Below are 18,559 nucleotides of genomic sequence, written 5' to 3'. Positions count from 1 at the left end.
TAGTGGGAGGTCCAAAACCCACCACTCATTTTGGCCCTCTTCTATTCACCAAGGCCCAACTCTCACTCACTCAGCCCACAACTTGCCAGACCAAACCCTTGACCCGACCCGGTTAGTTTAAATCCTCTCAATCCTAACTCAAATAATTTTTCACTCTTCCCTCTCTTCTCTCACTTCACAACGGCTGCATCTCTTCTCCTCTATCTCAAATCGGCTCCTTATCTTCTCCCTTCTCTCTGGTTCTTCAACAATGGCTTCCCAATGGCGTTGAGAAGGCACACTACAGCCATCCTCATGCCTTTCTCGTCTCTATAAATTCCTTATCTCATTCTTATTTCAGCAACCCAAAAATACATAAGGATAAATCCTTGTGTTCTTAAATCTCTTTGTGAAAACCTTTATGGTTGGCTTTGTGGCTAAGTTCTTAGTGAACGAGTGGTGTTTCTCCTAGTGAGAAAAAGGAGCAACCGTGAGTGTGTGGGTTGCCGGCCTTCTCGTGGCCGTGTCGACCAACCTCGAATCTTTGGCTCCTTGAGCTGACAATATTTATTTGCTTTATTTTTTATTTACTGTAATTGTCGATTCATTTTGTGCTCATCATTTTGGGATAAATTTCCAACAGTGGTATCAAAGCAAGGTCTCTGATCCTTTCCATCGGTGGTGGTATTTTCTCTTTAAACCCTCCCTGCCCCAGATTTTATATACTTTTTATTATTTATTATTCATATGTAATACATTAATAATAAAAAAAATTATAGTGTTACATGTAAATCTTTAAATAATTTTGCAATCCAACTCTATATAAAAAATATAAAAATAAAAAATTAGTTGATGAGAATATTAATAATTTAGATTAACATATGTTAAGGTATTTAAATTGATATTATTTATTAGAAAATAAAATATTAATTGAATGTATTTTTTTATATTATATAATTGATTGTAGATCAATAAAATGATATTACTTGATGAAAAAATTAATAAGTTAGATGAACGTATATAATCATTTTAGATTGAAAACTATATTACATATTTAAATCTAAAATGTATTATTTATTAAAATAATAAAATATTAATTGAATGCATTCTTTGTATTATATAATTTATTATAAATCGTTAAATTATATTACTTAATGAGAAAATTACTAATTTAGATGAACGTATACTTTGTCTTATACAATTCATTTTAAATTGAAAACTATATCTTATTAGAATTATCTACATCTAAAATGATGGCTATTTTTAATACATAATTTGAGACACTTGTATAATATACAAAAATAAGAATAAAATCAAAAAATATTTTTTAATTTTATCTTTAATTTCCCAATTTATTTAACTAATTCATTAATAAGAACATTACCATTTGATGAAATCAAATCTCAAAAGAATTACTGACAAAGGGATCAAATGAAACAAAAAAATTGTGTTTGAACTAAAAATGCAAGTTTTATTTGCTTCACCAGAGCCAAAACAGGCACTAAATATGTAATTCTCTATCATTACAAAATTATCTTCTAATTTTGTGTTGTAAGGAATGTAACAATTGGCATGTCCATAAAATCCCATTAGCTATGCATATAAATCCTCACAAGACGTGCAACACAAGCGTCAAGTATGACCTCTTCGTGGGGGGGTTCAAGAACCATAGTTCAGATTAACGTTTAACTCAATTAGTAAAAGTATTACCCTTATAAAATAATTTAACAAGAGTAATACAAATTAATTCCATAAATATCACATTTCTTTATATAAATGCAGTAGAGAGAAAGCGGAGATGAAGCATTATTACACTTGACAAAAATTTAATCTTGGAATGAGAAAGCAAGTGAAACAAGCCAGGAAAAAAAAAATCATCTACTAACCTAATTCAAAAACTGATTGTGAGAATTCTTGGCAAGACATAATATACATCGGATATGCATATTTGAACATTACAACTCCACCTAACTCTCCCACCAAAATTCATTGGCACAACCTTTACTAGACCACAATGGAAACATGGAAGAACAGTTATGGTCTGTAAGTTGTGAATGCTACTAAAGCAGATACATTCATTTATGGATGCTCATGCTGGGATCGAATCTGAGCTACTGCTTTGAACAGAATGTGTTTTTCTCTCTGCTTGGAGGGACCGACATAGCGATTCAAGCTTTTCCTTCTGATTTCTTGTTTTCTCTAGTTGTTTCTTCATGCGTTCACGCTGCTCATAGAAGAAGAATGTAATTATGCTTAAGTGCATGAACTACAATTAGGTATAAGGAAGTTCACAAATCTATTAGAAGAGTAAATAAAATTCACAAATTTCTGCCTTTGGAGTATAACTTGACTTCTCCTTTTAGGGGAAAAAGAAAAAAGGGAAAGAGAATGTGACCGACTTCTATATGCATCGCTCAACATATAAGGAAGTTCAATTATAACATGTCATCATACTCGCAGAGTTTCTAATCTATATGTCTCAAATAGGTAAAACATGAAGAACTATAAGAAATTGACAGAAAATGTCCAATGGTAACAGATTTAGTGTTTCAGTGTAATCTCCAAGGTTCCAAGTTTAAGGCATAATCACAGATTTACAGTTAAAAAGAAGAGGTCATTTCAATGGGATGCAAAAAGATCACACCTAATGCGTCTCTGTGAAAAATTCGTCAGATAAAGAAAAGATAGAAAAGAAAAGGGATGAATTGGGAAGTCAATGGATTTCCATGTACATGAAATTTTGGAAAAGGAATAGGTGGATCAACATTAGAAGAAACTATGACGGTTAAAGCAGAAATATATCTGGAAAAGTTAGTAATGTTCAAATGCTGTGTAAAGCAAGGCTTACCTCATCAGCAAGTTCTATAAGAGTAACATCTGATTTTTCACATTTACTCTTCAAGAAGGTGTTTTCCTTTTTGAGTTCTTTTATTGATTTTGCCATCTGGTTTCAAGCACATACAGGAGCGTAAGTTGTCTAACAAATAAATAAAATATGCAGATGAAAATCTCTATAAAACTAGGCATTATCACTGTACCTTCTCAATTTCTTGCTTAAATGTTTCAAAAACCTCATTGCTTTTCAATAATGCTTCCTGCAAAAGAAAGAAAAACACGGGAGCAAGAATCAGCAGTATATGTTACGTAATCAATCATGCACCAGAGTGCGTTAACAATAATAAAAAAATGAAAAGAATAAGATGATAATAGCAACCGAGATGTTAACTTAACCTTCTATTCTTCACTATTTTTCTAGCAGTGTATTCAGTCAAACACAGATATGAGACATTCATGAAAGTGCCACACTACGTTTAACAGATCAATGAGCAAATAATATAGTGAATTTACAGATTCTTTGGATGGGTATCAATTTAGGTTTTAGAATAAATTAAACGTGTCAGTTTTACATTTAGAAGTCCAAATTATCATTTCACTAAAGCAGATGACATGACATTAATAAATCCAATTCCACAACCACCAATGAGAAACTACTTGCATTATGTTTCTGAAACTGCTGAAGTGAAAAGTCTTTATTTTTTTGTAAATGCAGAACATTATGGATCACCAATTCTGCCAGAGTTCAAAGTTAAAACATCTGAAGACATATTCTTGTCTGGTTGACACCTTCAGTTAGAGCTTTAATAATCAAAATTATATTAACGAAGTTTTTGATTTGTACTCAATTTCTTAGGACAATCAAGGTGTGTAATCTAGAAATTGATTTCCATTCACCTAAAAGAACAAAAAACAAACATCAATTGTGCACATCCTGTTTATAGAATTTATTCAGCATACGCAGACCTGGAACTGTTGGAACTTTTCACCATCAGCTGTTAATTGCAACCTCAAATTCTTTTCAGTTGCTAAAAGTTGTGCCACTTGTTCTGCATATAGTTTCATCTGGGACTGCTCCTGCTTCAATTTCTCTTCATGTTGCTGAAGTTTCAAATCAGCAAGCTGAAGTTCAAGTGTTTTCTGTTTCAGCTGCAAAACCAAATGGTAGAAAGTTCAACATCCGAACCAAACTCAATAGATAATTAGAACTTTTTCAAATAAGCGGAACCTCTATGTTATGAGAGATGCCTACCTGTTGTGCATGTTGTTGCTCAGAAAGAGCATATTGATCAACAAGTTGTTTTAACTTGGTCTTTAACCTGAAGTTAGAGAATTTTGTACATCATAGAAAAGTGGTAAATATGCCAATAACATCTGTTTAGAAATCCATTATCTTTTGCTGTTTTTCTCACAAACTCTATAAAGTGTACATAATTTTCTATTTTAATCAATTTTTCCATCCACAGTTATTTGTAATAGGAACAGATAGATCCTGTACCAGAAATAAAATATCAAACGATGCGTCCAACTAATATAATTCACTAGATAAGACCTGGAGTACCAAGGTTCTAAGATTGTTTATCACACAACTGAAATCACAAAGGTTGGTCCAAAAGATTGCAGATAAGACTAACATGACATTTGGGACCGGTGTAAAACAAAACGAGAGAGAGGAGAGCAGCAAATTCAACTGTGTGCCAAGAGATGTTGGGCAAAAGTTGCACAATAGAGATAAGTTTTGACCATATATTATGACTCCATGCAAATGGGCCATAACTGATGTAATGCATTCATTCAGGTTCATAAATTGTTAAAGACAGATGCACTCTGGGATGCAGTAGTCACGGCTTTCAGATGGAACTTTACTGACAACTGATTATCCAAGACAAAGAACAATAACCTCCCTATGTATTATGCAACAGATCAATCTACATTAAGTGCTAAACAGGAAAGTGGGAAATGTCAAGGGTCTGTTCTCCTACAGGGGTTTTTCTGATTAAAAAGAAATCAAAACTTAAGCAGTTTAGTCCACTCCACTCTGCGTAATAGCAAAACCATAAGAAGTTTTCATTGCAACAGTATAGTCAACAGTGACAAGGTCTTAAACAATCACATGAAGTGAGATCGTCCAGGATTTTCTTACATCTCATTCTCTTTTAGCTGAGATATGCATTCATCTTTCTGCTCCTCCAGCTTACTGCTTACTTCCTACAATAGAGTGGGGAAAACATAAACACAAAAGAGAAGAAAATGGCTAACCATGGTTCAGGGAAAGTCTTAGTTAGTTGGGTGCTACAAGAAGAAGATACAAAATTATGCAATAACAAGCTACCCAATTCAACTAATACCATTCCTGTGGCAATCAGGGGAGCAAGCCATAAAGCCAAGATCCTAATAATCCAAAATAGAAATCCTGCTGGTAATTCATCATTTGGTCACTTGTGGCTTGAGATCCAAACATCTTACACACACACCTCCAAGAAAATCTATTCAACTTAACACTCCTAATTATTATCTGGTGCAATTATTTTAGGCTGGTGCATTGACAACATGAAATATGGTGAGGAGTACATTCTTCATTCAACATTTGAATCCAATCTGGTATTGTATGCAGACACTAGTAATGACATAGAAGAGCTTTGCAACACAACCAATGAATAATGCCACTAAAAGAAGTCAGTCTTAATAAGGATAAGAGAAGAGGTTCATACGGGGAAGGGGCAGCAACTAACAACTACAACGAAGTTGGGCGACATTAAAAATTTAGAACAGTGTCGTAGGAACTTCTAATTTGATTTACAAGTTCTCAAACATTCCCTCCCTCTAGTATCGAATAGTACAAAGTTCATTAAGAACAGGATACACAGCTTGCTCTATACAGATTGTGTATGCTCTTTATGATATAAACTAAGCCTGCCAATATTGCTGCCACAAGTCAAAGCCATCCCTATGATTTCTCCGCTCACCTATCTAAAAGATAACCACACTTTTAATGCTTAATGCATCGCAGTTGATGCATTACCTTTTCAAGGTGGCATATATGTGCTCACACTTGTCCCCCACTCCCCCTCCTTATGGACAAATATGTCCAGCTATTTCAGGGTCATACTAATTCAAGGTTTAAAGGTACAAAATGTTAACTGAAGCACTATTGTTGCCCATATTAAAAACCTAGACATACTTGTCAAGACAAAGAAAAAGTGGACATGTTTATGCCGATGAATACAAAACAATAAAGATGTTGGAGATTGTACTGGAACTGATAGTGATCCAATAACCAAAACGTAAGGAATGACAAAACAGAATTTAAAAATACATTATCAACTGATCAAAATATGATAACCTTAATGGCATCTTGGAACTTGTTTGACAGATCTAATCTCAAATTTTGACCCTCTGTTGACACTCGTTTACATTCATCCTGAAATAAACAAGGAATCAGTGATTAGAAAGGACAAAACTATCACCAACATGAAATTGTGCATTGGGATAAACAAGGAACCAGTGACTTAAAGGCCACCTAATACCAAAACATTGGCAAACATTAGGAAAATACAGATTATAGTCCAGATGTAAAGCAGTCAACTACATCTTCATTCCTAATATTAACACTAGTTAACAAGTATATTGGAAAAAAGCCAACATGAATAAAAAAATGTTCTAATTTGAATACATAAAATAAGAAGACTACTTGTACCTTCACATGCACCTATAGGGTCATAATAGATTGACAAACATGGAGAGAGGGACCCAAAGGTTTCCCAATTTTTTGATGATATTACTTGTATGATATGCAATCCAGTCTGATAATATAGGAAAGTATAAGATGAAGCAGAATCTGAAGAAGCCAAGGAATACCATTAACAATTTATTTTGACGTTGTAACTCCCGGCACAATGACTCAAGTTTATCTCTAACAGCAACAGCTGCAGAATAGAGGAATAGACCGGTTAAATAAAGCAATTTTCCCTGATATTACATCAAAATGCAGGAGTTTACTCCATTCAAGAACAAATATGATGGTCTACTAAGCTCATTTGGAAAAAAATTAAGTAAAATATGTCCAGCTATCAGCCGTGATACTAAGCATGCATAATATTTCACAATACAGTAGATGGAAATTATCAGGGGAAAAGTACAAATTACAAGGTTAAATTGGTCAGCTCTTTGAAATACAGAATCATTAAAACAAAAAAAACATGTAAGAAGAACCAAACTTACTCAAATCAAATAAAAAACCTACCAGAATCTCTCTCAGCAATTACTTGTTGATACTTCAAAGTGAACTCCAAAAACTCCTTCTCTGACTTGAAGGTACGCTTTACATTTTTACGCTTCACTTCAGGGGCCTCCTGGGAAAATACATTACCCATAAACAGCATGAAGTATTTGATTTTAACAAATTGTGCTGCATAAAAGAATTTCATGCGATATTGTGATTGTTTCAAACTACAGTAGCATTCTCTTAAGAAGGATCCAGAAGTACGAATTGATAATTATGAACACCATTCATATAATATTTTTAAATTACAGCAAAAGAGGAACAAAGATAATGTTAACCATAAAAACCTACTTATATACTTGTTTTTCTACGCCAATTAATTACTAATACCTTTTTGTTGTTTTCAGCACTTCCAGCCCCTGAAATCTCCCCTAAAGCAACCGTTTGTAATTCTACGCCTTCAGTAGCTTCAGAAATAGATGAAGTAAAGTGAAAATTAGTGAAGCTATAATAGCAAGGAAAAAATTTCAAGCAGTAAATCTTTGTAAGCCACCATGCAGGTCCATCATAGAAATGAAAACAAACATCAGCAACTTAATAGGCAAGTGCTAAAATAATCACCAGATATGCTTTACAAGTACCAGCATAAAACCATATTCCGAAAGCTACTATATGGATTCTGAATCAGCTCCCGCACCAAAGAAGTTAAACATGGCCATAATCAACTGTAGAACTTTCCATTGAGATGAGTGGCAAAGATCAATCAAGATACCTCACAAACTTTCAGAGCTGCAAAGCTCAATAAGTCACAACTAACACATAATTTTCTAATGAATTATGAAACACTACTTTAGCGACAATAGGATCTTTTTGACAGTGTGAGCCAGTTACAACTATGCAAGAAAGAGGTGGTATACACTTTGGCCAGACACAACTATCCAAAAAGGTGATGGTATACACTAACTGACTAACTGGAACAGAATGTTGTCATAATCAGTGTAACATATAGAAAGAATGGACAACGAGAGTTATGATATGGCCTAGTTGTCTTGTAGAATAGAACACCTTCTACCCTGATTTAAAGCAGTGAGCAGAAACCACCTCCACTCTCACTTGCGAAGAGGCCATCTTTTCCATGTATTGAGGCATTTTGTAGCTCAAAAAGTTAATTTAGTATGCAGACAAAAGGTTGTTCTGTATTTAAAGATTTACTTGATGCCACCTTAGTACATATACAAGTGGGCTCTACAACTTCTGCAGACACTATTACTTGTCACATGGCCTTTTTAGATGTGGGGAAGAAAGAAAAAATATTATAACTATTAAAAAAAGAAAAAGAAAACAGAATAGCAGAATTTGAAAAAAAATCGAGGGCAGACAGTATAACTAATTGATCAAAAGTCCGTTAGAGTTCTCCAATTGCAATATTTTGGTCGACCATCTATACCTTATCTATAGAACTTTCTTCTCCGCATGCCTTCCATTGGAGACATGGGATGTCATAACTGAAAAAGTCTTCATTCAATTCCCATGCATTCTAGCCCATTACAATTTCAAGAATCAATTTACATGCAGCAAACGGCAAAGCCACAAGAATATATTTCAGCACAGTCAATGCCAGGATGTAAACGAAACTTTCCACTAAACCCCCACATCCTATATCTATGACATTCATAATTCAAGTCGACCATGTAAAACTATACCAAAATCATCTCAAGAAGCCACTTAAAAACTGCATCAAACAAAAAACTTTACAAAAGCAAATAAATAAGAAACATTACATTTCTGTTTAACATGTCCTTCACCAGGAGCTGCGATAACATTTGCCATAGCCGTTGATTGACTTCGATCCCCCGCATTCTCAACTAATTTACTCGAAGACGAACCGCCATCTCCTATGACAACTTCGGGCAGTGAATCGGGCTCCAGTAATTTTTCTTCCTTATAATCCGTCACCGACTCCTTCAATGGCTCCGCAGAAGAGGATTCGACAAACCCATCAGGCAACGAGTCCGCTTCTGGAAGCTGATTCACCTCCGGGTTCGGGTTCTCCATTTTCACCTGCATATTCCAACAAGCCCTCAGCTCTGGAGATAACGAAAAAACATATTTTCTCTCACATTGCTATACATTTGATGAAGAGAATTTGAAACCCTAACCGTACATATGAAATTATACGCATAATACACACGCACGGATTAGATATACGTACAGTGACGAGGTCTGTAGGTATCAGAGAGATTCGGAATTGGGAAGAAGGATAAAGAGAAGAGTGGGAAGAACAGAGGCGTTTAGATCTGGGAATTGGGTCTAATTTGGGTTTGCTATAGTTGAGTCTGTGCAGTGGGACGGTGATATTATGCTTATGGACATGATCTTGGAGTTTTTGTTTGTTTTGTTAACGGTGTCTGCAGTGGTATAGCAAGAAAGAAAAGAAGATCTGGGAATTGGGGAGAAAGAGAAAAAACAGGAAATGAGAAGAGTGGGAAAGAGATTGGGGTTTTAAAATTTAGAGTTGTCTGAAAGAAAGAGAAAGTGTATTTTTTTTTTAATAAAATTGTTGGTGAGATTTAAAATTATTGGGTTGTATACTTTTTTAATAAAATTATATTGTTGTAAGTTAATAATATTAAATATTAGTATATTAATTATAAAAATATCAATCATATGGTATAATATTTAATTTATTGTTATAAATATAAATTACTAACTAGTTTAGTAATATAATTCATAAAAATTTAGAATATATATCAAATTAGCAAAATACTTGCATATGATTTTGTATATTTAACTAAACATAAGTTATTTTTAAAAGTTGTTGATCTCACTATATAAAAAAAATTAAGAGACGAATTATTTAATTGAAGTATAGAATTGTAATTGATCTCATTGTATATATAATAAATTAATAGTAAGATTTCAGCAGCGTGGAGGGTCTATTTTTGATAGATTTGGTGCGTATAGTTGAAATGGCAAGCATAGGTAGAGCACGCTAGGGAAGGGTAGGGCGTAGGATCACGCTCGGGATCTGAGCAGTTTGTAAAAGGCCAGGTTTCAAATGACAATGCCTAGGTGGATAGCAAGGATGCGGCAGTAGAGGGCAGTGAGCAGTGGAGGTGCAGGGGTAGCATGCGGTGGAAAATGAGAGTGGTGATGGTGGAATGTTGCAAGGTTTGAATCAGATAGATTTGGTGTCGTCTACATTCTAGGGGCCTAGATAGGATTTGTCAATGCAAGTGGTTAATTCGGAGGCTTAAAATGAAAATGGTCATGAGCTTGGTTTAGTTCAAGTTCCAGTGTTTGTGGCTTGGGGACTCATGGAGCAGAAACCGCGGGGGAAGCAAGGCCAAAGAGGCACGGTGGGGTCCAAGGTGGGTGGGGGTCAGAAGAGATGCCGCGGTATTAATATCATAGAAACAAGCCCTGAGGGTGAGCATGCTAGTAAAAGAAGGATCCTAAAAACTGAAGAGATCCCATTCCTTTCTGCCGCAGCCTTCGCTGACAGCCATGGAAAATCTTAGCCTGGAACTGTCAAGGGTTGGGAGCCCCTTGGACAGTTCGGATGTTGCGAGAGCTAGTAGGGGTTCCTTCAAAAGGCAAAAGTAGGGATTTGCTGCTATTGTGGCGGAAAGATGTGGATGTGTAGATCCAGTCCTTTTCAGCTCATCATATTAATGCAATGGTGCAAGAGGAAGTAGAGTTGGCGCGGTGGCGTTTCTCAGGATTTTATGGGCTTTTAGAGGTTGCAAAATGGAAATTCGTGTGGTCTCTCTTGCGTCAGTTAAGTAGACAATCATACAGACCTTGGCTCTGCATGGGTGATTTTAATGAGATTTTGAGCCAGTGGGAGAAGCAGGCCATTAATACACGAGCTCCATGGCAAATTACGGCATTTAGAGAGTGTTTATCAGATTGTAATCTCCATGATTTAGGGTATTGTAGGACGTGGTTCACATGGTGCAATTAGAGGGAGACTCCAAGAATAGTCTGTGAGCATTTGGACCGTGCTTGTTGCAATGAGGGGTGGACGTCTTTGTTTCCAGCAGCGGTTGTTTCTCACATTCACGAGGCTCGCTCGGACCACGTCGCACTACTTCTAACCTCGGACGGGAATCCTAGAAGGGGGAACAAACAATAACAGAATCGTCTCCGGTTCGAGACTGCCTGGTTGTGTTCAAAGGATTGTAAGGGGGTGATCAAGAAGGATTGTTCAAAGGATTGTAAGCAGCCGAATGTGTCAGAGGAGATGAACTTGGATCTGTTTCGCCCATTCACTTCTGAAGAGGTCAATTAAGCACTTAATCCAATGCAACCTCTTAATTCTCCTGGACCTAATGGTATGTCCCCGGTCTTTTTCTAGAAATTTTGGTCTATTGTGGTGATGCATGCAATTTTAGCACAGGGCCAAAGTTCTTGAATCTTGATGTTGGATTTGGGCTAATTGAGTGAAAGCTCTTGAGAAAAAGGACCTGCAAACCAACACGTTAGCACGCCGATACTTAAGTTACTCCTGGATTTAAGAATAAATAAATATAGGAATAAATTATAACGAGAAATTGTGATTGAAATAAGAATTTCACAAGTAAGAACACGAACTTTAGAATGTTAGAGTGGCAGTGAGAGAGTTTTCCGAAGGTGGAAAGAGGGGGGGCCTCCCTGTTGAGGGTAGCCCTTGTATTTATAGAGAAATTCCTATATGGCAAGAGTCTCATGCTGTGCGTCTGGCGAGGGAGGCAGGAAAAGGTTGCATCTTATCTGTTTCTTGAACAGCAAGTCTTTGAATAAGGTAGGACTCCTTCATGAAAACTCCTGCCTCGCAAGGAGTCCTCTTGTGTGATTACTCTAGCTTCTTGAGGGCACCTTTATTCCTTCGGGCTGGCTTGTAAGGTAGCGGCAGGCCTTTGGACTAGGCCTCCTTCTTGGACCAGGCTTGATAAGGTAGGCTTCATCTTTGGATTGACTTTGGTATGGGGGGCTCCCTCTTGGCTGAGCCTAGTGGGCCTCCCTTTTGGGCCGAACCATATTGTAGGGTGCCCCCTTCTAGGGTTAAACCCAGCACCTGACTGGGCTGACACTCTCCCGGGCTGGCGGGTCTATGCTTGGGCTTGACATTTCTTCTTGGGCCAATCCCTTTTGGGCTATACTCATCATGTGGGTTCTTCAAATATTTAATCAACATATTCTTAAAGTTGCATTAAATCATGCGCACATTGTGCTTCTCCCCAAATGTTTCATCCAGAGGTTGTTTCTGGCTTCCGCCTTAACTCTCTTAGTAACGTAGTATACAAATTAACCTCAATTGCGAATTGGCTTAAGCCCCTTCTTGATAATTTATTTCATATATGCAATCAGCCTTTGTCATGGGCCTCTTGATTCTCGATAATGTCCTTATTGCTTATGAGGTCAATCATTACCTCACCCACAAGTATCAAGGTAACACCGGTCATGTGTCTCAATAAAGCCTACGACCGTGTGGAATAGATTTTTCTTGAACGAGTGCTCCTTTTATTAGGATGTAATTCTCTCTTTGTGGCACTAATTATGTTGTGTGTCACTTCAATGTCTTTTTCATTTATGCTTAATGGAATACCTTTCAGTTATTTGCAACTGGGAAGAGGTCTTCATCAAGGAGATCCCCTATCCCATATTTGTTTCTTTTTTCTGCAGAGACATTCAGTGGCATGGTGCGTAGGGCTGAGGAGGAGGGGTTAGTGTGTGCCGCAATGGACAATGGGTGACTTACTTATTATTTGCAGATGATACGTTGATTTTCTGTGATGCTAATCGAGAAGAACTTCAAATTTATTAGCGGTTTGCTGGCTAAAGTTGAAAGTGGATTGGGGCTACAAGTGAAATATCAAAAAATTGTGGTGGTGTTTAGTAGGAACATTCCTTTACAAGTTCAGGAGGAATTGGCAGAGTTAGATGCGGTGGTGGGAATTGCTAAGCATGAGAAATATCTAGGCTGACTCGCCATTATTGGCCGATCAAAACAAGAAGTGTTCGTGGGTATTAAGGGGGGTTTGGCAGCGCCTACAAGGTTGGATGTTTAAACGTCTATCCCAAGCAGGCAGTGTAGTGTTGATTCAGTCAGTCATCCAATCTATTCCAGCCTATGTTATGAGTTGTGCTTTAATCGTGGAATCACTATTGTTTGAGTTAGAATCCATGGCTGCTAATTTTTTTCTAAGTCAGGATTGTAATCGGAAAATACATGGATCTCTTGGCCAACACTTTGTAAGAGTAAGGAGGACGAGGGACTTGGTTTCAACCAGCTCATATACTAGAATTTAGCCTTATTGTCGAAACAGGCTTGGCGCTTAGCAATTAATCCACAAAGCTTGGCGCATCTAGTCCTTCATGCCAAATATTTCCCCAATAGTGGTTTCTTCAATGCACAGGTAAACCCAAACCCTTCCTTCACTTGGCATTCAATTCTCATAGCAAGACCACTTCTGGTGGGTAGTGTTCAGTGGGAAATAGGATATAGCAGGTTGATTAATGTGATGGGCCATCCACGGTTGCCACGCCCTCCAACCTTCAAGCTAATTGCACGTCCGAGATCTTTACCCACTTCTGCCACTGTGTCATTGCTTCTTAAGGAGGATCGCAGCTGGAATCAAGAGTTGATTAAGGAAGAATTTGCGAGCTATGATGCGGAGTGCATCCTTCGAGTCACAACTAGAACTGTACCAAGTAATGACAAATAGATATGGAACTTCGGTGAAAAAGGGATTTTTTCTGTCCAGAACACGTACGAATGAGTGATGAGACAGGCTGAGGAAGCTGGTAATCATTTGCTGTGGCAAATTCTGGTGCTATGGGGAAAAAACATTTCATCTAGGAAACCAAGGTACCGCCCAAGGTTCGATTGTTCGCTTGGCATAGTTGCAAGGATGCCCTACGCACACAACTAAATCTCTTTTCCTAAGGGATTCATCTAGAAGGCAAATTGCCTTTGTTGTGATCAGGTGGAGGATGGGTTAGATCACGTCTTACGTTGTTGCTCATTTGTCGGATTGGTTTGGGCTCTGTCTAATTTGCCTTGAATGGTTATTTCGCGGGAAGATTTGTTTGTGGAGGATTGGATGCATTTCATTCATAGACGTGTAGGACCGAGGGGTTTCGAGTGTTTCTTAATCATTTCATGGCTCCTGTGGAGTAACCGTAATAGCATGATTTTTTATGATCGGGTTTTGGACGCTAAGGCTTTAGTCGATCAAGTGTTTAGATCTTTTCGATTGCTTGATTTTTAGATTAATTGTTTGAAAGCTTGTTCAGGTTGTTTTGATTAATTAGGTTCTTGTATGCATGAACAGTTTTTAACATGTGATAAAAACTTTCTTCGCTGGTTAAAAAAAAAAAAGAAACTATTATATAAAATTTTGACCAACTCATTTAATGATACATCTCATATTTATATATGTCTTAGTTGGATGATATTTTTATGTCAAAATACAATTTCTTCATGCACAACATTTATAAAATATTAAATATATTATACTGTTTTAAGAGCCATATTCACATACTCATTCCACAGTTAAATTTGACATAATTAACAAAAAAACAAAACTTATATCTAATTGTATAGAGAATTTGTAATGCATTGAAAACAAACCAATGGACTCATTGTATTTTATTATACCTCTAACCAATGGTGCACCATTAGCCATTAGAGAATTTAACTCCTATTTCAATAATAATACCAATATAATATATTATCACAATATATATAAAGTGATAATATATTAAATAAAATGAAGCTTGAAATTAGAAAAGCTGCACTGATAGAGTGTCACGACACTTGTTGCTGACTTAAAATCATGATTGCCTCCCTACGTGCAGGTTTTAGCGGCTCATATAATTCTAAGATAAAACCCCATTAGTTCTAACAGTGTCTCATTCCATGTGCACGACCATAAAAAGACAAAGAAACAGTCCACACTCACGTTGCCAAAACTCCAAAAGTACTTTGTGGGAGAATATGAAGTGTTTCCAAAAATTGATAAACTGTAAACACAAAATTGACTCTCTCGACGTGTCAAATGAAAAAAGCAAATAGCCATTTAAATAGTGGTAAAAATTTGACCGTTATAAAATATTAAATAACCTAATAAAAATCATAATATTTATAATAAATTCAGTTATAAATAGGCCGCATTAATATATAAAATATAACGGTCAAATACTTATCAAACCTTATAAAACCGCAATTAAATCATTATAATAATAGGTCATAAACCTTAAATAAATATCTAATTAAAACGACACATTCATTAAGTTAAGATAAAATGTTGAAAATAATGTGATAATATAAAAAAATTTAAAGCTTATTTCCAAAACCCTGAGTTCGTGGGTCGGCCGAGCCTCTGGTTTCCTTAGCTTTTCTGCAATTTTCTTGAAATTTTCTGGAAATAGAAAAGCGTGGAAGAGGTCTCGTTCTTGATGACTTTTTGGGTGAAAGATAACATTTTGGAGTTGTTTCAGAAACATCTGCGAGGCTGTGGCCAATTGTGCTGTGTTTCTTTGTCGGAGCCCCTCATTTTAGTTCTGGGCTTATTTGAAACCGGAGGGTGCTTTCTCGTAAACTGGGGTAATTTTCAATTTCGTCCTTGCACTTTAGTTGAAGTCTCAAACTAGCTCTTAAACTTTTCAATGTTACCAATTCAGTCCTTTTCCTTTTTTCTTTCTTTCAAATAATTGCGCTTTCCTCATTAAAACATTGAGCTATGATCAATTTTTGGGTAAATTATAGTTTATTCTCACATTAGAAAAAAAAATATTATTGACGACAATTTTAATAGTTATGGTTAAAAGCAATGGTAAATAACTATTATTAATTATAATTAAATAAAATCAATACAAAAAATAACTTTTCCATTATAAAAAAAATATTTTTCACGACTAACAGTCATGTAAAAATATTTGTCATGGCTTTTAGCCGTCCTTGCAAAACCACGGCCAACAATCATTGTGTGGTTGTAGTTAATAACTTTTGCTATGCTATTTTATCTAACCATGAAAATTAATTATGATTAAATATTATAATTCTTCTAGTGTCATGTGGTTTGGCCTGTGTAATACTTATTCCCTATATTTCAAAAACTATATTCGTCGAATGTTAAGATACCGCTGATATGTTGCTCGATTAATAATGACATGTCAACACATAATTATTGTTCTTAGGAGTGACGAGGGTTGTCGTAGCTTTTGAACATATTGTGCCAAAACATCCGTCATGAGATGTGTATAAATTGACCCCCTGAACTTTCGAGTATGAAAAAATCACCCAAAATTTCTTCTTCTTGTGTCTAAATTCTTTAAAAATTTGTTTGATTTTTTCCTTTTCGCTTTATTTTTAAGAAATATCAAAGAATTCCATAAATTTATGTCGTCATTCAAGAACAAGAAATGATTCAATAAAGATACTTGAATAAGGGCAATCAAATCTTGAAGTGGCCAATATGTTTCAAATCTTGCTAGGTCAAAAACTGAATTGACCAAGTTCTAAGGATGCAGGATGATTTTTTTTGTTTTAATCTTAATAATTTTATGGCTGATTTGGATCCAGATTAGTAATGACTTGACGCTATGAGTCGGGTAACACCCACTTGAGGTCTTCGAGTTAGATGATGAGTTGGCCTACCGTACAAATCATTAGGTTTGTTGGAGTGATCCCCAATTAAAACCTTCCAATGCATAAGTCAGAATTTGCTTAAGGTATAATAGGGTCGCAGAGCTAAAGATCTCATAGTAATTTATGGGGTAAATTACATTTTTGGTCCCATAAGTGGACCCGATTCCAATTTTAGTCCCATACTAAGTGCAATTCGCACATTTGGTCCCGTAAGTGGATTTTTTTCCAATTTCAATCCCAGTTGGGGATTTCCGTTAAACTTGACAGCTGCTGCCGATTGCCGTTAGGTCGTTTCTCATGTGAGTTGCATGTGAGAAATTTCACTTCATCTTACGCTGAATTAGAAGGAAAAGACCCAAATTTACAGCAGTCAAAAGCCCTAATTTTTTCCCCTTTTCACCTGCGCTTCTTCTTCTTCGTTCACCTGATCTTCTTCTTCGTTCACCGGCGCTTCTTCTTCGTTCGTTCACCTGCGCTTCTTCTTCGTTCACTGTTCCCTGCTTTGAAAAAAATCCTTTTTGCTGAGTTTTTTTTCTTTTGAAATACTATTGTTCCCTGCTTTGAAGGCAAGATTTTGGTGAGCAAAGTGTCGGCCATTGTTGAAGGCAAGGTTTTGGTGAGCGTGGGTAATTGACATGGCTATACGCGACCCCTCAGTTTTCGAAGCAATCCGGGTATTATAACCTTTGCCCTTGCACACATCGGCGGATCTTCCCAACGAAAAAAACCACATCCACTTCTTTTCTTCGTACACCCAAAAAACCTCCTACCTGGGATGTCGTCGGTCCATGAAGTGTTTAAAATCGCAAGCCTTCCACAATGACAAAAATTTTCTCTACTAGCAGCCATATTTTGTGAGATTTTTTTCTACTAAATGCAAGAGAAATGAAAAATTGGGAGTTAAATAGAAGGAAGAGGGGTATATTGTAATTTCCTACCAAATTGTTGATTTTCCCTCCAATTCTCCATGTTTTCCCTCTATTTACAACAGCACCTAACGGCAATCGGCAGCAGCTGTCAAGTTTAACGGAAATCCCCAACTGGGATTGAAATTGGAAAAAAAATCCACTTACGGGACCAAATGTGCGAATTGCCCTTAGTATGGGACTAAAATTGGAATTGGGTCCACTTGTGGGACCAAAAATATAATTTACCCTAATTTATGCATACTTGTGAAATGGGGTAACCTATATTATACCCTAATATTTTACATCAAATTACATCAACTATGAAAAATTTATACACTGATAACAGATAATTACATTTACACTTTTTGATCATCTATAGTTTGTTTGTATTAATTATTTATATTTTCTGAATAATTATATATACACATATTAGAAACTTCAATATCATTTAAACAAATCACACACGTACATTCCCCAAACACGTCAACATCATCACACAAACTACACTTGTTTTTTAGTTATCAGAGATGATTTCTATAATGATATAAAAAAATATGAATAATTTTGTGTAAACAGATCATAGGTTAGATGGTGTAATTTTATGCTATCAAATAAGGTTTAAACCTATTTTTGTTTATCAAACATAGATCACTATAAATGAAATAATAAGTTTAGTGAACATGTAGGGCATTTGGTCTAGTGGTATGATTCTCGCTTAGGGTGCGAGAGGTCCCGAGTTCAATTCTCGGAATGCCCCCTTCTTTTTTTTTATTTTTCCTTCTTGTTTTCTTTAAAGAGCTCTAAATTATAGCTAATGCTAAAACATACCAATATAGAATTATGTGAAATTATTAGTTGCACAATGCAAAAATTTCAAAACATATAATTTTTTTTTTGAGATATTATTTTTCAAAATTAGATTTATTACTATAAATAAAAGAAAAATATAAATATATTATTAACTAATGAGCTTGTCTG

At 35.9% G+C, this 18,559-nt stretch overlaps 1 protein-coding gene and 1 non-coding gene across 3 annotated transcripts; one reads left to right on the top strand and one right to left on the bottom strand.

The window, feature by feature from the left end:
* Positions 1-1,841: 1,841 nt before the first annotated feature.
* On the bottom strand, positions 1,842-9,524 carry LOC105161104 (alpha-taxilin-like protein). Of its 2 annotated transcripts, none has more exons than XM_011078690.3 (12): positions 9,201-9,524; positions 8,818-9,097; positions 7,427-7,503; positions 7,058-7,166; positions 6,673-6,740; positions 6,158-6,235; positions 4,958-5,022; positions 4,067-4,133; positions 3,781-3,963; positions 3,018-3,074; positions 2,828-2,923; positions 1,842-2,203 (listed from the first exon to the last, which is right to left on the bottom strand). In XM_011078690.3, exons 1-12 carry the CDS (start codon positions 9,216-9,218, stop codon positions 2,069-2,071), a joined length of 1,233 nt encoding a protein of 410 aa, XP_011076992.1. In that variant the 5' UTR covers positions 9,219-9,524; the 3' UTR covers positions 1,842-2,068. The 2 variants fall into 2 exon arrangements, with proteins under 2 accessions (XP_011076992.1, XP_011076993.1); XM_011078691.3 differs by having other exon boundaries at positions 9,249-9,523.
* An 8,742-nt stretch (positions 9,525-18,266) lies between these two features.
* Positions 18,267-18,338, top strand: TRNAP-AGG (transfer RNA proline (anticodon AGG)). The gene has a single exon. It is a non-coding gene; the product is annotated as a tRNA-Pro (tRNA).
* Positions 18,339-18,559: the final 221 nt, after the last annotated feature.

The sequence above is a fragment of the Sesamum indicum genome, linkage group LG4 (genome assembly GCF_026168435.1).
Source record: "Sesamum indicum cultivar Baizhima isolate 11 linkage group LG4, ASM2616843v1, whole genome shotgun sequence".
In the NCBI taxonomy this organism is placed as follows: Eukaryota; Viridiplantae; Streptophyta; class Magnoliopsida; order Lamiales; family Pedaliaceae; genus Sesamum; species Sesamum indicum.
This window is presented reverse-complemented; position numbering and strand designations above follow the sequence as displayed.

Coding starts and splice junctions, on each gene's coding strand:
- LOC105161104 (XM_011078690.3), bottom strand. Junction 5,023..6,157: donor AGTTCCAAGATGCCATTAAG/GTTATCATATTT, acceptor ACTCTATTGTAG/GAAGTAAGCAGTAAGCTGGA. Junction 3,075..3,780: donor AAAAGTTCCAACAGTTCCAG/GTCTGCGTATGC, acceptor TTTCTTTTGCAG/GAAGCATTATTGAAAAGCAA.